General features: G+C 40.8%; 1 protein-coding gene across 1 annotated transcript in view; it reads right to left on the minus strand.

Moving 5' to 3' along the window:
• Nucleotides 1-16,754, minus strand: part of LOC122655091 (phosphoglycerate kinase-like) — a 52,597-nt gene extending 35,843 nt beyond the window's left edge. Inside the window, exons 1-6 of the mRNA XM_043849329.1 lie at nucleotides 16,474-16,754; nucleotides 16,308-16,357; nucleotides 15,211-15,472; nucleotides 14,518-14,861; nucleotides 13,167-13,452; nucleotides 11,524-11,591 (exon numbers count right to left, since the gene is read on the minus strand). Coding sequence (XP_043705264.1) covers nucleotides 11,524-11,591; nucleotides 13,167-13,452; nucleotides 14,518-14,861; nucleotides 15,211-15,472; nucleotides 16,308-16,357; nucleotides 16,474-16,639 — 1,176 coding nt within the window. The 5' untranslated portion in view covers nucleotides 16,640-16,754. The remainder of the gene's footprint in view (nucleotides 1-11,523; nucleotides 11,592-13,166; nucleotides 13,453-14,517; nucleotides 14,862-15,210; nucleotides 15,473-16,307; nucleotides 16,358-16,473) is intronic.
• Nucleotides 16,755-18,863: the final 2,109 nt, after the last annotated feature.

Consider the following 18,863-nt stretch of genomic DNA (forward strand, 5'->3'; position numbering starts at 1 on the left):
TACCAGCCCTTCCATAAGTTACACTTTTTCAGGTTAATCATCCTAACCGTGGAAGTAGAAACTGAGTTAACCGTCAGATCAACCATACCTAACTCCTTGCAAAGCTGCAAACCATCCCTCACTGCTCTAAGCTCCGCTATCGAGTTAGTGCAAACACCATAGAAGTTTGAGAAGGCTGCCATTACCTCCCCATTCGGACCCCTAACGACCCCTCCTCCTCCTCCAACACCTAGATTGCCCTTGCAAGCTCCATCCACATTAAGCTTAACTGAGACAAAGGGTGGGCACCAATAAACTGGGATCGGGCGTTTCAGCCTTGACGTTGGCGCCTCCAGGCCAAAACACTGAAGGATTAAGTCATCTCTAGAGGATCCCGACCGACCCAACTTGGAGGGAAGCTGAACTTCCTTCACCCAGCCTTTAATGCGCTCAATAATTGAGCCAGCGGCGCGTCTCATCTCTCCATGCCTTCTATTATTTCTCTCCTTCCAAAGTTCCCAAACAATCAAAGAAGGCAAAATCCCTGTGATGTACGCACTTAGACTATTACAGTTCGCCGAATCTTGCCAATGGATAACCCGACCTCTGACATCCTGGTTTGGAAGAAAGGATATGTCCAAGAGCCTTGAGAAATACCCCCAGACTTCAGAAGCCATGATACCAGACCCCAAGTAGTGATCAGTAGTTTACCTCCTTGGCTGCCCACAACAATTGCATTTAGAGGCCAGGGGGATACCCACCGACATTAAAGAGTCATCGGTTGGGATTTTACCATTAAGGAGCTGCCAAGAAAAGAAAGCTATTTTCGAGGGCAACGCTTGGTTGCAGATCCATCTAGCGTAGGATGCGGCTGGTGACACACGCCGAATCTCATTCCACGCCGACTTAGTTGAGAAGCAACCATCACTAGAAGGAGTCCACACCAGCACATCATCACTATCTGAAAGAGTGAAGTTACCCTAGGAGATGCTGTTTCTAACTGCTGCCGAGTCAATATGGTTTAAAATGTCCTCCCTCCAAGAACCGTCCTCATCTAACGAGTCCTTCACACTCAAATCTGGGTCAACCAGAAGTCCATTGTCTACAAAGTCAATCAAGGGGCCAGCCCCAGCCCAATTATCGAGCCAAAAGGACACATTACCAGAACCGAGTAGCCACTGTGAGTTATCCATCATGAACCCCTTGTGTTCCAAGGTAACTCTCCAAGTCTTAGAGCCCATCCCCACCGCCCCTGCCAGGGTAGGATGAGTATTTTTAAAATACTTTGCCCAGAAAAAGCAACTCCACAGAGAATGATCTGAAAAGATCCTCCAAAGGCTTTTAAGCCTGAGGGATAGACCTACCTCCTCCAACAGTCTAACCCCCAGGCCCCCTTCCTCAAGAGGTCTGTAGACCTTCCGCCAACACACCCAATGCCTGCGCTTCCCCCATTCCGAGCTTCCCCAAAGAAAATCAGCAAAAATCCCATAAAGCTTACGAATGACAGCCTTCGGCGGGTCCAATGTGGGCAGAACATGAATCGGGATAGAAGAGAGAACGTGTTTTAAAAGCGTAACACGTCCTGCTGACGACAACAATCTTCCTTTCCAGCCAGCCACCTTGTTCCTGATTTTCTCCACCAACCCATCAAAGAAGCAGATCCTGAGTCTACCTGAGTGGAGAGGAGTCCCTAGGTAGGTAATTGGGAGCGACTGTCTAGGAAAACCAGTAACCGTTCCAATCATGCGTGCTCGAGCCATCGAGATTTTATCACTTACCACAAAGCAGCTTTTTTGTCCGTTGACTAGCTGACCCGAAGAGCCTTCATATCTACTAATGAAACCCATAATTTGCTTGAGCGAGGTCTTCAAGCCCCTAGTGAAGATGATGGTGTCATCAGCAAACAGGCTGTGAGAGATCCCAGGGCACCCTCTCGGAAGCCTAAAGAAAGAAGCATGCCCCTCTACAAACAACCCCTTAATACCTCTACTAAGGACCTCTTCCGCCAAGATAAAAAGAGTAGGAGATAACGGGTCCCCCTGCCGCACTCCCCTGGAGGACTTGAAGAAACCAGACTATCTGCCCCCCATAACAACAAAGAACCAGCAATTCTCCATCGTCTTCTTGATTAATTTAAGCCAAGCACTGCCAAAGCCAAATCTGGAAAGTACCAACCAAAGAAATTGCCATTCCAACCTGTCGTAGGCCTTTGCCATATCCAGTTTGACAATCACATTGCCCCCCCCCCCCGAGCTTTCCTGTTTAAGTCTTGAGTCACCTCTTGAACATTGGCAATATTATCATGTATGCACCTGCCCTGCACAAAAGCACCTTGCTCCTCTGCCATTAGGGAAGGGAGGAGCCCTGCCAACCTAGAAGTAATGATCTTGGCAATAATCTTATAAGAGAAATTACAGAGACTAATAGGCCTAAAATCAGTCATTACCTCAGGGTTATCCTTCTTAGGAACGAGCAAAAGATTGGTAGAGTTGAAGCTTCTAGGGAGAACACCTCCCTCAAAAAAATCCTAAACTGCAGCCAGCACATCATTGCTCACCACCTCCCAGCAGGCCGAGAAGAAGATCCTAGAGAAACCATCTGGACCCAGCGCACTGTCACCAGATAGAAAAAAGACTGCCCCCCTGACCTCCTCCAGAGAGGGGGTTAGCATAAGGGCGGAGTTATCAACATCAGTCACCACCTTGGGGATCAAGGACAAGAGCTCCTCATCAACCAGGCACCCCTGAGAAGCGAAAATCCTTGCGAAGTGCCGCACAGCCTCAGCCTGTACCTCATCAAGGTCAGAAATTCACTCACCACCCTCCCCTTTAATTCTATTAATGCCAACCTTCCTCCTTCTGACATTAACCATGGACTGAAAAAAACTTCGTGTTCCGGTCCCCCTCTTTAAGTCAGGTTACTCTGGACTTCTGCCTCCAAAAAATCTCCTCCTGAAGCAAAACCCCCTGCAGCACTTTTCTGGCCTCCTCGAGAGTCGCCCTGGACTCGACACTATTACCCTGGTCGAAGTCCGTTTCTGCCCTGCTAACCGAATCCTCAGCATCCTTGACTTTTGGTGGATATTGCCAAAAACCTCCTTGTTCCATTTACGGAGGGCACAGCGGAGGCCCTTGAGCTTCATAAACAACACAAATAGGGGCGAGCCAAAAACAGGCTTTTCCCACTGGCCCTTAACAAATTTAGTAAAGCCTGGATGAAGCAGCCACATATGCTGGAACTTAAAGGCCAAAAAAGACTGGTTACACGTAACGGCAAAGGATAACCAAATAGGAGCATGATCTGAACAAGTACGATTGAGATGGGAGACTTCACACCTAGAAAAAACACCAACCCATTCGACATTAACCAGAAACCGGTCCAGCCTGACCATTACTCTTCCAGCTCCTACCTGGTTATTCGACCAAGTGAACATACTACCTGAAAAACCAGCATCCAATAGACCAGCTCCACTCACAAAGTTCCCAAACTCTTCCATGGACGTCGAATAGGCAAGTCTACCACCCGCTTTTTCCAACGGGGAAGCAACCGCATTAAAATCTCCCCCAACAGCCTACAGGCAAGCAACAGATCTAGAGAACGTCTCGAGCCTGGTCCACATCTCCCTTCTCTCAATCACCGAACAAAGTCCATGCATAAAGGTTATAAAAAACCTCCCCACACTAACATCCACACCCTTAAAAGTAACAAATTGTTGGTGTTCCTCCACCACCTACATTTGAACCGATGCCCTCCAAAAAACCCAAAGCCTATCTGAAGTATGAACCGAGTCTAAACCAACTCTCCTCATCACCAAACGCGCCTTTGAGACTGGCGCCTTAGGTTCTGCAATTGCAACAACATCAACTTTATGTTGACAGAACTACCCTTATACAAAATACTAACAACTCTAACATTAGGCGCCTAGGAAGACTTGGTGGTGGGATGAGGAGGTCCAAGCAGCCATCAAGACCAAGAAAGAGAGGTGTAAGACTTGGCAATGGACTAAAGAAATAGAAGACAAAATGAGGTATAATGAGACTAGAAACGAGGCTAAGAAGATGGTGGGAATGGCTAGAGCGAGGAAATATGAGGAGCTCCATATTAATCTAAACACAAAGGAAGGGGAAAAAGCTATTTATAAAATAGCCAAAATTAGAGAAAGGAAGAGTAGAGATTTCGACCAGGTGAGATGTATCAAAGGGGAGGATGGAAAGATGTAGAGCTAGCAAGAAGGTCTCCATATGGTCTTTATTGACCTGGAGAAAGCCTATGATAGAGTCCCTAGAGATTTAATCCAGCACGTTCTTGCGAAGAGAGGGGTGTCAAGTAAATATATAGATGTAATTAAAGATATATATGAGGATGTGGTAACTAGTGTGAGATCTAAGGGAGGCCAGGGCAAGGAATTCCCAATTAGGGTTGGGTTACCTCAAGGATCAGCCCTTAGCCCTTATTTGTTTGCGCTTACCATGGATGAGTTAACCAAGCACATCCAAGACGAGGTTCCGCGGTATATGCTCTTCGCCGATGATATCGTTTTGGTGGATGAGCCAAAAGTAAGAATCAACACTAAGCTAGAGATGTGGAGATCGACCTTGGAAACACGAGGCTTTAAGATTAGTAGATCAAAGACGGAGTATATGATGTGCAACTTCAGTCACACTATGATGGATGATGGCATGGTGAAAATTGAGGAGAGAGAGATACCGCCAAGTGACTATTTCAGATATCTGGAGTCTATCATACACAAAGAAGGGGACATAGATGATGATGTTTCACAAAGAATTAAAGTGGGATGGATGAAGTGGAGAGGTGTGACCGACACATTCCTTTAAAACTTAAAGGAAAGTTCTACAAGACTGTTGTCCGACCTGCTATGATGTATGGGGCGGAATGTTGGGTAGTTAAGAAGTGTCATATAGTAAAGCTATGTGTTGCAAAGATGAGGATATTAAGATGGATGTGCGGCAAAACTAGGAAGGACAAAGTGAGGAACGAACGTATTAGAGCTGATGTGGGAGTGGCCCCGATTAATGACAAGCTTCGAGAATGTCGTCTGAAGTGGTTTGGTCATGTGCAACGGAGGCCAGGGGACGCCCCAGTAAAGCGGAGTGATCAGATTCCGATTGAAGGAGCTAAAAGAGCTAGGGGCAGGCCTAAAATGACCATAAGAGAGGTTGTGAAGAATGATATGCATAGTCTGGGACTTGTGCCAAGTATGACCTCAAATAGAGCCTATTGGAGGGCAAGGATCCATGTTGTCGACACCATGTAGCTGGGATTTTTCCTGATTTTATGGGCTATCCTCTTTCCTCTTACTTTCATTTTCATTTTCCATCTCACTTTTTTTTTTATCTCATTTCTTTTTTTTTTTCTGCAATACTCTTTTTTTTTTTCTTTTCTTTGTGAGGACCTCAGTTTTTCCCTAAGTTGTTTTGAAAGGATCCATGTAGCCGACCCCATTTAGTTGGGATAAGGCTGAGTTGTTGTTGTAGGTAGATTCTGTACTCAACAAAATCTGTTTGTAAAGGTTGCTGGTTCACATTCAACATAAAAAAAAATGAAAGATATGACCATCACCAGCAGATTTGGTGTATATACCAGTACCTAGCTTAATGCAAATAGATTATAGATTGTCCATGTTGATATACATTGTTCTGTGCCCTTCCTAATAGCTCGAGTTTGCCGGAGGTTGGGTGTTTGATCCCTGCTAGGTTGTGGGAGAGTATGGTGTTGTGCCCTTGAGCCATGTATCCTCAGTGCCACGTGTTGGTGTTCACGTGCAGAGCCATGTGTGTATGGGTTTGCACGTGCGGGGGTGTTGATATACATTGTTGTGTGCCCTTCCTACTAGCTCAAGCTTTTGGGATAAGTGTTGTAAGCTGTAACAGTCCACCTTTCACAACTTGTGACTGACCCATGAGGCCATGAGTAGGAAAGATGACCCAAGTTGATAAAACTTGGCAGCTTTTGGCAGGTAGGGTTGCATTTCACCACCTCTACGTTTACCACCCACTGCTGAGATTCTTTAGAATTTTGTAGGAGTGTTGGCTAAAAAAATTTACTCTTTATGGAATAATTCATTGGTTTTGGGAAGGTCTAAGAGAAATAAGCAATTTAAGATAAATGTCTAATCTCAACTTTCGGCTTACTGATATTTCTCATGATCTGGAGAAGCCTTCCTCATATTCTCTAGCTACTCAGTTTTTCCATGTCTCCTTCCAACATCCCCATTGGTTAGCCTTAGTAATGACAACGTTTGGGTTATTCACCCAAAAAAATAACAATGTTTGGATCATGACGGTGGTGGTGATTCTATGTGTGACAGCCTTCCCTATAGATGAGGATTAGGCTTATTTTTTTTGAAATGAATTGAAATTACTGTTTGATACAATTCAATTTAAAAAAATTAGAGCTTCCATTTTCGATAAGAGGGTTGGCCTTGGTGCAACGGTAAGGTTGCTCCATTGTGACCAAGTGGTCATGGGTTCAAGTCTGGAAACAGCCTCTTTGCGAAAGCAGGGGTAAGGCTGCGTACATTATGACCCTCCCCAGACCCTGCAGTGGCAGGAGCGTCTTGCACTGGGTACTCCCTTTTTTATAGAGCTTCCATTTTTTTTATCAAATAACCCATTGCAAATACCTCAAATGCATTAGAAAACCTTTTGTTAATATAGACAGACTGATACAGCACATTTGCATCTTAGAAAAGATTAAGGGAATGAAATAGCTTTACATAATCAACAAATCACAAAAAATAAGTGTAAAAATAAAGCACAAAGGATTCATTCTGGTCCTATAGAAGAGGGAACTCAATGATGTGCTGAATTGTTCTCTTGCAAGTTGGGTTGGAGTTCACAAATCAAGGAGGGCAATAATAATATTACGGTGGAGGGTGACACTGCCACGGTTATATATAGGGTCTCATCTTCAGAGGAGAGATGTGGAGATTCGGTCACATAATAGGGCAAACAAAGTATCTAGCTTCTCAAGTGAACCTCTAATTCAACTGGAACCCCAGATCAGAAACTGATTTTGGTTGATCTTCTGTCAAAGCAAGGCATTGTGAGACCAAGATTGTGCTCAGATAATGCCTACCCACTGTAATAGGTTCTTTTGTTTTGGTGGTCTGGGTTGTGGGGACTGTAAGTTCTCTTTGTTCTGGCTTGTGATTGTATATTTTGGTCTTTGTGTCCATTCTCTTATTCCAATAAAATTCATTATTTATCAAAAAACAAAAAAAAAAAAGCGCAGACAATCTTACAGAAGGATCAAGTCCACCATCCATTGTCAAAGCAAATAAGAAAAAAAATGCCCAATAATAATTTGTCAACATACCAAACACATATACAGGGTCATGACCCTTATAATCACAAAAATACCCCTGGCTCATTGAAAGGTATGATGGTGATCTGATATTCATCAAGATCATGTTAATCAAGAAGAGTTTGTCAATGTACTGAACAAATTGGTGGATCATTGACCCTATAATGTCAACAAATTGGCCTCAGCATACAAACAGTGCTTTAGATTAGAGATCAAAATATGTTCTCACCAATATTTAATTGTCCCAAGAAGGGTTGCTGACATCCAAACACATCAGTGATCTTAATAAGCTCAATATAGGTAATGACCTACAAAGGCAGCACCCTCTGTGATATGGTTGGAAAGCTGGTTTTTGGCTCTGCCGTTCATCACATTTGGATGGAGAGGAATCTTAGAAGATGGACTTCCAAATCTAGATCTATTGACTTGATTTGGAAAGACATCCCTTTCGATGTCTCCTCTAAGCTCAGCACCTTACCCCATAGTTCTCATTGACACCCCAAGGAACAGGCACATTGTTGTTACCTGGGATTTAGACCTCTCTCTTTTGCGGCCTCCCCTTTCTAGGATGGCCTGATTTTGCTCTCCCCCCCCCTCCTCCTCTCTTCCCTCTCCCCTCTCCCCTCTCCTTGTATATCCCCCCCCTGCCCCCTCCTGGGATTTGTGTGAAACCCACCTCTAATTTGAACTTTTTTGAACTTGTATGATTACAGGTTCTAGGTCAGTGTCTATGCTTGCCTCTATGTTGTGGGCTACATCGGTGGTGGATTCGGAGCAATCCATGGACTCACCTATGGAGGATTCCGAGGAGCCAGCACAGCTAGCTATCCTTGAGTCTAAGAATCCTGCCGGGTCCCAGCATATCAGCTTCATATGCCAAACATGTTGGATCGAGCATATGCAGAACCTCACAATTTCTTAGGCCAGATTATAGGTAAAAGTCTGTTTCTTATATATATGTATATGGTATAATAGTTTAATTAATGTATTAGGGGCAGAATAGTAATTTTCCCTCGTGGGACCCACACCCAAATTGTAGTCTGGGGCTGCCGGTGTGCCAGCATACCCGGGCCCACCTTTATAGCCTATTAAGGTTTAAATCATAACCTAAAAATTTGAATTAAGTAATTAATTATCTTTAAAACCTGTTGTAAGAAACACATTTCCTAAAATTGATTCTACCTAACCCAAACCAAACACTCCTCAGTAGGGCTATACTATAAATACAGGACTTAGCTTTTATTCATTCCATTTCCTATCTAAGGCTAAGGAAACGATTCAGCTTAGGAGAAAGAGGAGAAAAGAGAAGGAAAGCTAGGGTTTGGTCATTTGGAACTTGGGGTTTTCACTTGGAGCTTGGAATTGGGACTGCCACCATCATCTCCACCCTAATTTCAGGTAGATAACCCAACCCCAACTCTGATTTCTCAATCTCTTCTTTGATTTCTTGCTGAAATCTTCTTGGGTTTATAATTCAATTTAGCTCAAACCTAGGGGATTAGATAATTGATGGTATAATCCCAAAATTAAACATGGAAATAGCTTGGTAGGTCACCAAAGCCATGCTGATATATCAATCTCTTCCCTTCTTCTTTGGTTTCAGTTGGGTTCATAACCCATACCAACCCTAGCATAAGAAACCCTAAGTTTGGGGTTGTTAATGACCCTAAACCCTAACCTAATTAGACTAACCTACCATTCTAGGGCATCACCCGACCCATTAGAACCCTAATCCTTTGGTTCCATACATACCTGCCCATTTACATATAAAACTCAGAAATTTCCTTTAATCCTTTCTAGGGTTTCAACTATTGCATGGATGATACATGTAAGTGGGTCATTTTAGACCCAAAACTATACCCTTGTATAGCCTTAATTCAATTTGGGTGATGGGGACCTGAGCAAGGTTTAATTAAGCAAAAACAAGACCTAAAACAGCCACTGGTTTGGCCACCGGATTCAGCCAGCTGAATCCTATGGCCGACCGGATTCTGCCAGCTCTGAATCCGGTTCTACCCACAAACCTAGTTTTGATTCTTGTATGCTTAGGGCTTTTACTCAGGGCTTTGTTAGACCTAATACATGATTTATAATGTTTATATAGGCTATAATATCATCAAGTGGTGGGGTAGTTTGTGTGTATTGGAGCTTCATTTGGCTAGGATATTTCTCCAATACAGGTAAGGGGATTTGACTTAATTTCAGTGTGTTTGTTGTATTTATTGTTGTTTGTTAATGTTTGTCATGTCATGCATCATATTATCAAACTGATCATATAGTTTTATAGCTTCTTCTTTCTTTGCATTAGATGATGCATGTTACTAGGATGCATTACATGATGCATATGCATAAAAATTACTCATGTTCTTATTTGATAATGATTCATATGCCATCATGATAGTATGCATATGGTTAGGACTAGCATGAACCCAATGCTACGACCCTTGCCAACAGGGGTGAGGTGTTGGATAACCCGTGGCAGGTCTGATGGGTACATACCGGAATGCCATTCATTGTCCCAGGTCTGATGAGTACATATTGGAATGGGAACAAACAGTAGGGTTATCATTGGGGGTTCATTGGGGTCTGATGTGTTCATTCCGGAACTGGCGGGTCCCCACCGTAGTAGAGTGGTATTCTTGGGAAGACCGATGAGTTCATTTCGTGACTGGGAATATCATACCTATTACAGTAACATTTATACCTCATGAGACCTAGAATTGATGCTAGTAGCATTCTTAGTTTTTGGTCATGCATCATGGACTATATGCAGATGCTTGTATGTTTCCCTTGCTGGGCTCAGTGGAGCTCACCCCCGTTGGTACCTCTTCTTTTTCAGATAGTGCTGTTGATTCTGAGAAACCAGATGATGTGTTTGTTTCTGCTTCGGACTTCCACACCGATGAGGGTCATACAGTGCAGGAGTTTGAAGTACATAAGGCGTCCTGTGGATGTGATGCTTGCGCGTTCGCGTGATTGGCCTGATGGAGCAGGCTATTCTTTTTGTGTTTATAAATTTCTTTTGTGTAGTATACTTTATAGATACTGTTATACTTTTGTTTGGAAGTATCTTGTGAGAATATTTTCACTGTAATACGAAGTTCAGTTAATATAAATATCTAGTTATCACTTGATTTCTCTATTTATTGTTGTTATTATAACTGATTATTCTCTTCCGCTGCGATGATTTACTGTGTTTGATGAACTGTGAATGGGAGTACTACACTTATGATCCTGGAGGATTGATTGGGTGCCAGTGGGCATTCGGTCACACCTTGCCCTTACTAACAGGGCCGGGGTATGACAGTTTGGTAATATATTTATTCACCCAAAAAAAAAAGCTGAATATAGGTAGTTTATGGATTGGACGGTGGAGAGGTCTTACAGCTATAACATAGAGTCATGTCAAGAGATTACTTTTTATGCTGTGTTTTCCTTTTAAGGAATGTATTAAGACCTGGGAACTATTATTACTGTGTATAATGAACCTTACTGTTCCAAAAATGCACGAAAGCATCTCTCAAGAAGTATATCTTCAACCATCTTAGATAGTTGTCTTGCTTTTGCAATTTGCGGTGCTTACTGGGTCTGCATTGGTGCTTATCCTAGTATTTTATAAGTTCCATATAAAAACTTCATCATTCGATTGATTTTCATCAGCTTCCATAAACTTCCATGAAGAATAACTTTAATCAGGAGTAAATTTCATCTGAGTTAAAATCTTGGTCATCTGTAGGGTTGGCCCTAAAGCCTTTATAATTAATTTCTTGTGTTTTCTTCATTCAGTTTGGTAGTTCAACCATCTTGGACCCTTTTGTTGCTTTTTTGTGTTCCCTATACAGAGAGATGCCTACATGAATGCCTCAACACATATGCAGGTGTACGTGGACACACATGAAGCACATAGAAAAATGCACTCATTTCAAAGTTTCCATCCAGTCAAGCCAGAAACTCTACACAATCTGAGCTACAGCCAGGAAATTCATCATCCAACTACAAATTATAACCATGTATTACATAGTGAAAAAAGCTGATGTTCAGCATAAACACACCCAAGACCCATTGGTTGCAGTTTTGAATATTTTGCCAATAACAATAGATATTAAGTTATCAACCACTCTTCCAACTGTAGCACAGAAAAATCAAATGAAGCAAAACTAGTTCACCTGAGGAAAACAGTGTATTATTTATGGCACTATATAGAGCAATCTTTTTTACCTTGGCCTTTGAAAGCAAAGAGAAAATCTCGCCCAAGGAAACTGGTCCAAGATCAACAGGCTCCCAACCTGAAGTTCAAATGAGAAACAACCAAAATATAAAATATCATTATTTTGATAATGTGATAACAAAGTCAGAAATGTCATAACCAAAAATAAATCAAGTGAAAATGTGTTTTTTTTCCTGACTATAGATCATGCATAATTGAGATTTCAATTATAAATATATATGTAGCTATTGTATCCAGACAACACACAACAAACCACCAAAATCTTGAACCCTACTCATTGCTTAAATCTTGGATGTACTGTTTGCTTGTATAGCCTGACAAGTAAGGAACCCTCCACTCAAGAGTTCTAACTCTAACTTGAAGTGGTTAATGATTAATGGTCTCCCATATGTTGTTATGTTTTGATATACATTGTTGTGGCCCTTACTCAGCAGCTTGAGCTTTTGGGATAGCCGTTGTAACATGGTATCAGAGAAAGGACTCAGGAGGTCGGGTGTTTGATCCCTGGTAAGTGCAAGGGTTTTGTGCAATGTGTTGTTGTGCCCCTTTGGTGTCACGTGCAGAGCCATGTGTGTGTGTGGTGCTGCATGTGCGGGGGCTATTATTATGTATTGATATACATTGTTGTGGCCCTTAACAGATCAAGCTTTTGGGATAAGCAGTTGTAACACAAACAATAACATTATATAGTGGAACTCAAAATACATATTTGCATGATCAATAATTTCACTGAAATCTGTAAGAATTTTCTTCTTTAAAGAAAAAATAATCAAAGCTGTTCTTAGATAAGCTGATTGAAATCCACACATCATACTTTTTATTTATTTATTTTTCCCTTTTTCAGGTTGAATAACCAGGGGCTACATCAAAATACTAGAATGTAGAAAGAGAGATGTATCCACGGATACACAACTGAACAACAACCACATTGGGAGCGTTAAGATCTAGCAGAGGGGTATTATAGTCCTGCGGTATTTATTGTGTTAAGTTGTGGTTAATCACGATAGGGGGAGTGTCCCTATCGTGGTACGCTTATGTTTCCTTTATAAGCAGTCTTGGTATTGTACAGTGTACACCCTTAGTAGGACTCCTACTAGGAGTCTATTGTTCGCTATTATAACTAAAGGGGACAGATCACAATAGAACACACACTGGATCTATCCTGGTTCAGATCTCTCTTCTTCCTCCATAGCCTTCTCTCCTTCTTCTCTCCTTCAAGTATTTGTGTGGATTGGTTATTAGTTTCTCATTCTTTACAGAAAGCATTTCAATTTTGAAGCAGGGAAGATTCAAATCTTGCAGGTAATGATAATCGAGGGTAGGCTTAACCTCCAAGAAAATAGGGCTAGATTAATTGATCCTAGGACGAAATAATCCTGTTAATGATACCCTCATTAAAACATTACCTATTTTAATACTTGGATTAAGTAACAAGCTTCAACTTAGATGAACTAAATTTTACTTATCAGTTATCATTTCAAATTTGCGCATCAGCTTAAAAACATCATAATATAAATGAAGATTAGGTGATAATCTTTGCAGCATTAACGGCCAATTTTTCAAGAAAAATCTTATTTCTCGAACTAAAGGAAACTTGACAAAAGTCTGGCAAGCCGAATGGAACTGAGCTCACCTTCCACAATCCCATTCATAGGAAATAAATCCAACCGCTTTGGAAGATGATCATTTGCACACCAAAAGTCCTTCGGGCATACAACTGGTATTTTTCTACAATTTGCAAGCTGAATTATCTTCAAAGAATCTTCAGTTGCAGAGGGGTCTACCAAATTCACAGGAACAGTCAGGCCTGAAGCATGCATTATTTGAAAGGCCATCATACCAACAAACACCAGTCCATCACATTTAGAAGCTAAGAAATGCAAGGAAGATGCTTTGTCAATGAGATGGCCCCCTCCAATCTGCACTAGTTTAAGCAAAATCATTTGTTATGAGCAGATAGCAGTATATGAATATTGCAAGCAACATTACATTGGTATAAATAATTTCTGGTACAACAAAATAAAGCATGAATTTTGCTTTCTTGTAGTAGGGATTGAACATTTGAACCTTTTGAAGAAAAAAGAAGAAGAATATTTTAGAAAACACCAGTTTTTAGCTATTAATGGGAAACCATGAGTTCTTCAACTATAACAAGCAAATTCCCACAAATAAGCTACCGAGGGGGGGGGTATTAACTCCTGTCTATCCCTGAATATAGTGGACAAGCATTGGAACCTTTTGAAATAAAAAATTAATTGGATGAGCCCAATGACCCCGTCACTGAAACTTTGTAACCAATGGTGACTATAAGAATACAATCACATGATCTGCATGATTTTCAAACCTTGAGTTTTCAGGCCATGGATCATTACTGATGGCATATATCCTCTAAGAAATGACAGGCTGGAACATCACAACATCAAAGTTTGTTCCATATAAACACCATTCTTGAAGAAATATAAGAACCAATTCAGACCAATTTAACAACATTCAGAAAATCCAAAAATATCATTCTCTAGTCGTCCAAAGAGAGAGAGAGGAGGATGGCAACATAACCCAAACCATATAGTGAAAATCTGTTTATCTGTACGCAAGGGCATAAAGGGTGTATCCAGTGCATGAGGCTCCCTCCAATACAGGAGAGGAGGATGGCAACAGATACACTAGAACCAACCAGGGGTTTAACAGTTTTTATCATCAAATCTAACCCAAACCATATATTGAAAATCTGTTTATATGTACGCCCAGTGCATGAGGCTCCCGCCAATGCGAGGGCTTGGGAGGAGCAGATGTACGCAACCTTACCCCCCCACCACCACTTTTGCAGAGAGGCTGTTTCCAGATTCAAACCCACGACCTCCAGGTCTCAACCCCCCCCCCCAAAAAAAAAAGGTTTTCCTCAATGGAGCAATTTTTTTGGGGGTTAGCTGTACGCAAGCTTAGCCAAAAAACAGAGAAATAATTAAACAACATGAAGCACATACGATTGCAAAATATGGGCACTTGTTAGTTTTTGTCGCCTCTCTTAGTTGAGACAGGTTCTCCTCAAAGTGGAAGCCAGCAACAGAAGCATAGCAGAAGCGAGTAATACCAACATTTGATGCAAGATTTTTATGAGATTGGGAGAATGCATCATTAACAAAAATATCAACTGATGACGCTAGTTTTTCAGCAAAAACTGCACAATTGGAAAGTTCTCCTCTAAATTTTGAAAGATTCTCAAGAAGAATGGCATCTGCTTCCTCAAGTGCTTTCGTCTTAGACTGCATGTAGCCAGAAACAGAATTTACTGGTATCACTTTGAGTTGGAGAACTGATGAGAGATAATCTGAAATATAAAGCACGTCAAGAAATTAGCAGACAATTGTAAGTGCATTATTCATGTGCAAGTCAGAAATATCTCTTGTCCTTTGATGTTTCTTTTATAATTTCATTTCTCTTTACTTTTTCCAATTGACACCACAAATGTAGCAACTAAAATGCACATAATAAAACAGGCCTCCTCACTTAAATAATTAACTGCACTACAGGTTAAATATTCGGAGTAAATGCCTGCCAAAGTAAGTAGGTAGCTTTTCTAAAAATCCATCAGATTTCATTGGTCATGCTATTATCCAAACAATATTTAACAGGGAAAGACAGTCAGCAGAAAGAATGATCTAAATATACTTATGTACCTGCAACAGACTCTTCTGAGAGATGAACTGGGATGCTAGAGCCACCCCAGTTACTGGCTAGAACCACTTTGGCACCAGCATTATATAAATATTTGATGGTAAAAACAGCTAATGGACTCTTTAGATACAGTGCTTCCCGAAGCAGAATGTTAGAATCAAATCGGACCATAACAACTTTCCCAGAAAGCTCTTCCTTAGGATATTCTTTAAGAGTTTGTATAGGTGGAATGGCATCAAGTTCTCTTCCATCAGCGATTTTGGCCTGAATATAAAAACCAAATTACAATATTAAGGATAGAATCACAAACATATAAGATTTAAAAAATAAAAAAAAAACAGAAATGGCAAATTTGCAAAATTCGAAGTATTGAAATTTTGAAATAATTTTTAATTTGGTAGCAATATCCCAAGCAGACAATCTATAAATGGTACCGGAACTAGTCGGACAGCATAGTATTGAACATCACTGTCATAATTCAAGTAGAGTGAGAAATGTTAAAAATAGCCAGGATCAGCTACAGCCTACAGGAATCCTCCTATGGTTATCTGCTCTATCAACTGTTCAGTAGAATCAAGATTCATCGTCGGGTTATATTCCCACTCCCTAATCAGACTCCTATGTTCTATTAGAATCAAAATACAAAAAATTAGGTGGAGGGCTGAATTCCCATTGGTTGTGGGAATTAGACTACATAGATAGTAAATCAACAATGCCTGATCTTTGCCCAGCTGATCAAGTCCAAGTCAGGTGTCTCACAGCAATTTGGAATGCCAATGATCCAAATAGACGCTTGTATTTTCTCTCTTCTTCTTTTTTTTTTTTTTGGGGGGGGGGGGGGGGGAGGGGCGCTGTTAAGAATCCAGCTGAGAAGCTGATTTAACTATCCATTGGTATCCAGTGACAATGCAAGGCTGAAAGTGCATAACCTTGTAGAGTTTGTATCACATTGACGAAAACTTCTCTATTCATCAAAACCTGTGATTCTACGTCAGTACACAAAATATTGTACAACACTGGAGCACAACATACAAATTCCCATGTTAACTAAAGACTTTATCTAAAATCCTTAGCAGAAATCAGTTTGCTAGCAGAGTACCTTAGAGATGACCAAGCATTTCTCTTCAGAATATTTTATCCCACAACTTCCTGCTAGGCAGAATAGTACACAACTATATCAGTGGTAACTGAAATTATTGATAATTAATAGAACTAACGAATGTACATCCAAGAATACCATATTTGCTTCAGTATAGAATGACAACCTTGAAAAGATGATTGAAGACCTAGACAACCCTGAAATCCAGTACTGTTTCGATGAGACAAACATGATCTTTGCTGAAGCAACAACAAAGATTCCTTGTGATGGCCACAGAAGCTTGAATTATGAAGGATGAAAGTACCGTGAAGTAAATTCAAAATTTGACTCATCTGGTTTTCTCAATTCTCTTTCTGCATAAAAGGATTCCATAGCCATCATCAGAAACCAGTAAATAATTCATAGAAAGGAAAGAATAGTTGAGAAAATATATCAGTATACAAATCCAACCGAAGTGGATTGCATTGTATCTACATACACATTTAACCAATGGTGAAACCTAAGAAAATATATCAGCCACAATATTTGGGTAGAAAAAGCACACATTCAGGTAGATAGGACCCGCAAATGGAAGGTCACACCTTCAGATAGGAACGACCTTATAAGGGAGGACACACTCGATTATGCTTGTCTCTGAAAAACAACTACAAATATCAATTCACTTGTATCCTTTTAGCTTGGGGAGCATGAAGCACAACTCAACAATCTCTTTTGATTGATGTAGGCAATTGTATTCTCAAGAACTTGCAGAATCCACGTCCAGACATTCTTCTGATAGTAAGATAATGAACATGGCAACAACAGGTCTGGCAGTCTTGAGTCTCAACTGATAAAGTTCGGTTCAAATGGACTGAAAGAAGAGGAGATAAGAGTCGGAACAAAATGGGAATAAGAAGAAGACGACACCTTCAAACTTCAAAATTGCAGAGACTTCGAAGCGCTTCGGTGTCTTATTTGTTTACTGTTAATGACTAACCGAATCGACTAAGAGGCCATGATACTGAGTATTGACTGTTAAGTTGGATGGGAAATAATAATCTTTCCTAAGTTTTAACCTCTGGTTCAGTGTTAACAAAAAATAAAACAAAATAAAAAACCTCTGGTTCAGTGTTCGACACAAAATAAATAAATAAATGAAGAGAAAATTATGTGTACACCCTTTTACTTTGCCGCAGTAATAAACTAATAATAAACCCAGAGGTTTAAAAAAACAGCACCTTGTACACCCCCTTTATTTAAAAACACACACACAATTCTTGAAGAAGTAAACGTTAAGTGATGATGTCATCGTTATATTTCACTTGAAATGAGAATTTTACCTTTTTAATTTTGAAACTCTTTCTCTCTTGATTTACCTCTTTATTTCTTTTTTTTTTGATAAAGGGGACTTTTACTGTTGGAAAGGGGGGTGAGTACAACCAGTGGCTTCAGCGACACAGAGGTCGTGGAGCCACCGAATGAAGTGTGGTCAATCTTTCGTGCACCCAAGTGACAGGGCCTTCCGAACTAGGGCATCCGAAATATTATTCTTAGCCCTAGGAATAAAGGAGAACGAAACAAAGGAAATTTGAGACGCCAACTGGAGAACATCCGAAACCAAGTCCTCAACCTCCACGCAGGGAGGTTTAACACCATTGATATAACAGACAGCGTCTTGGCAATTAGACTCAACGAGAACATTCACAACACCCATCTCCAGTGTCACTGAGAGGCCACTACGAATGGCAAGGACCTCCCCTTGGATAACAGTTCCAAAGGGGAAGGGGATAGAGCGAGCCAGTATGGTTTCTCAGTACCACCCCCAGACCCCCACTACTACTGTTTTTAGAGAAGGCTACGTCGCAATTTAGCTTGAAAATTCCAACAAGAGAAGGTTCCCAGTGTTGACAGCAGTAAGGGGGGTTACCACCTCCCTCCTCAAAGTGAGGCGAGGGCCTTTGGTTGGCAGCAACAAACTCCCTATAAGCATTCTCAGCGATCATAACAACTTCAGAGGGAGTCCAGACTTTACCATTAAAGGCCAGATCATTGCGAGCTCTCCACAAATACCAACAGATAAAAGAGGCCCTTGAAAGAGCATCACAAGCTGGCCTCTTATCTTCATGGAACCATACATCCCAACTTTGGATCCATTTCGCTAAACAAGGAGAATCAACAGGAGGAGAGAACTGAAGCGAAGAGCCAAACCAAACACTTCTAGCAAACAAGCAATCGAACAACAAATGATCACCATCATCGTGTTTTGTTTCTTTTTTGGCTCAGAAATAGATATTATTATTCGTTACCAAATGTGTTTTTTCGCCTAGAAATTTTGCCTAGTAGTAGAAATACAAAAAGTCATTTATGAAATAGAAACATGTCCCAAAAAACAGAAGTGTTATTATGCAAGCCACAAAGGACTTAATTTATTAAGTTCAATTCGATTTCTAGTCGATCATTTGATCCTATATCGGTGGATCGATACGGACAAAGGTAAAATTGTAAACAAAATTAAAATTTTCAAAGAAAATAAGGGTAAACTTGACCAATCTAGATCGATATCAAATCAATATCGGA

The sequence above is a fragment of the Telopea speciosissima genome, chromosome 3, assembly GCF_018873765.1.
Source record: "Telopea speciosissima isolate NSW1024214 ecotype Mountain lineage chromosome 3, Tspe_v1, whole genome shotgun sequence".
NCBI lineage: Eukaryota > Viridiplantae > Streptophyta > Magnoliopsida > Proteales > Proteaceae > Telopea > Telopea speciosissima.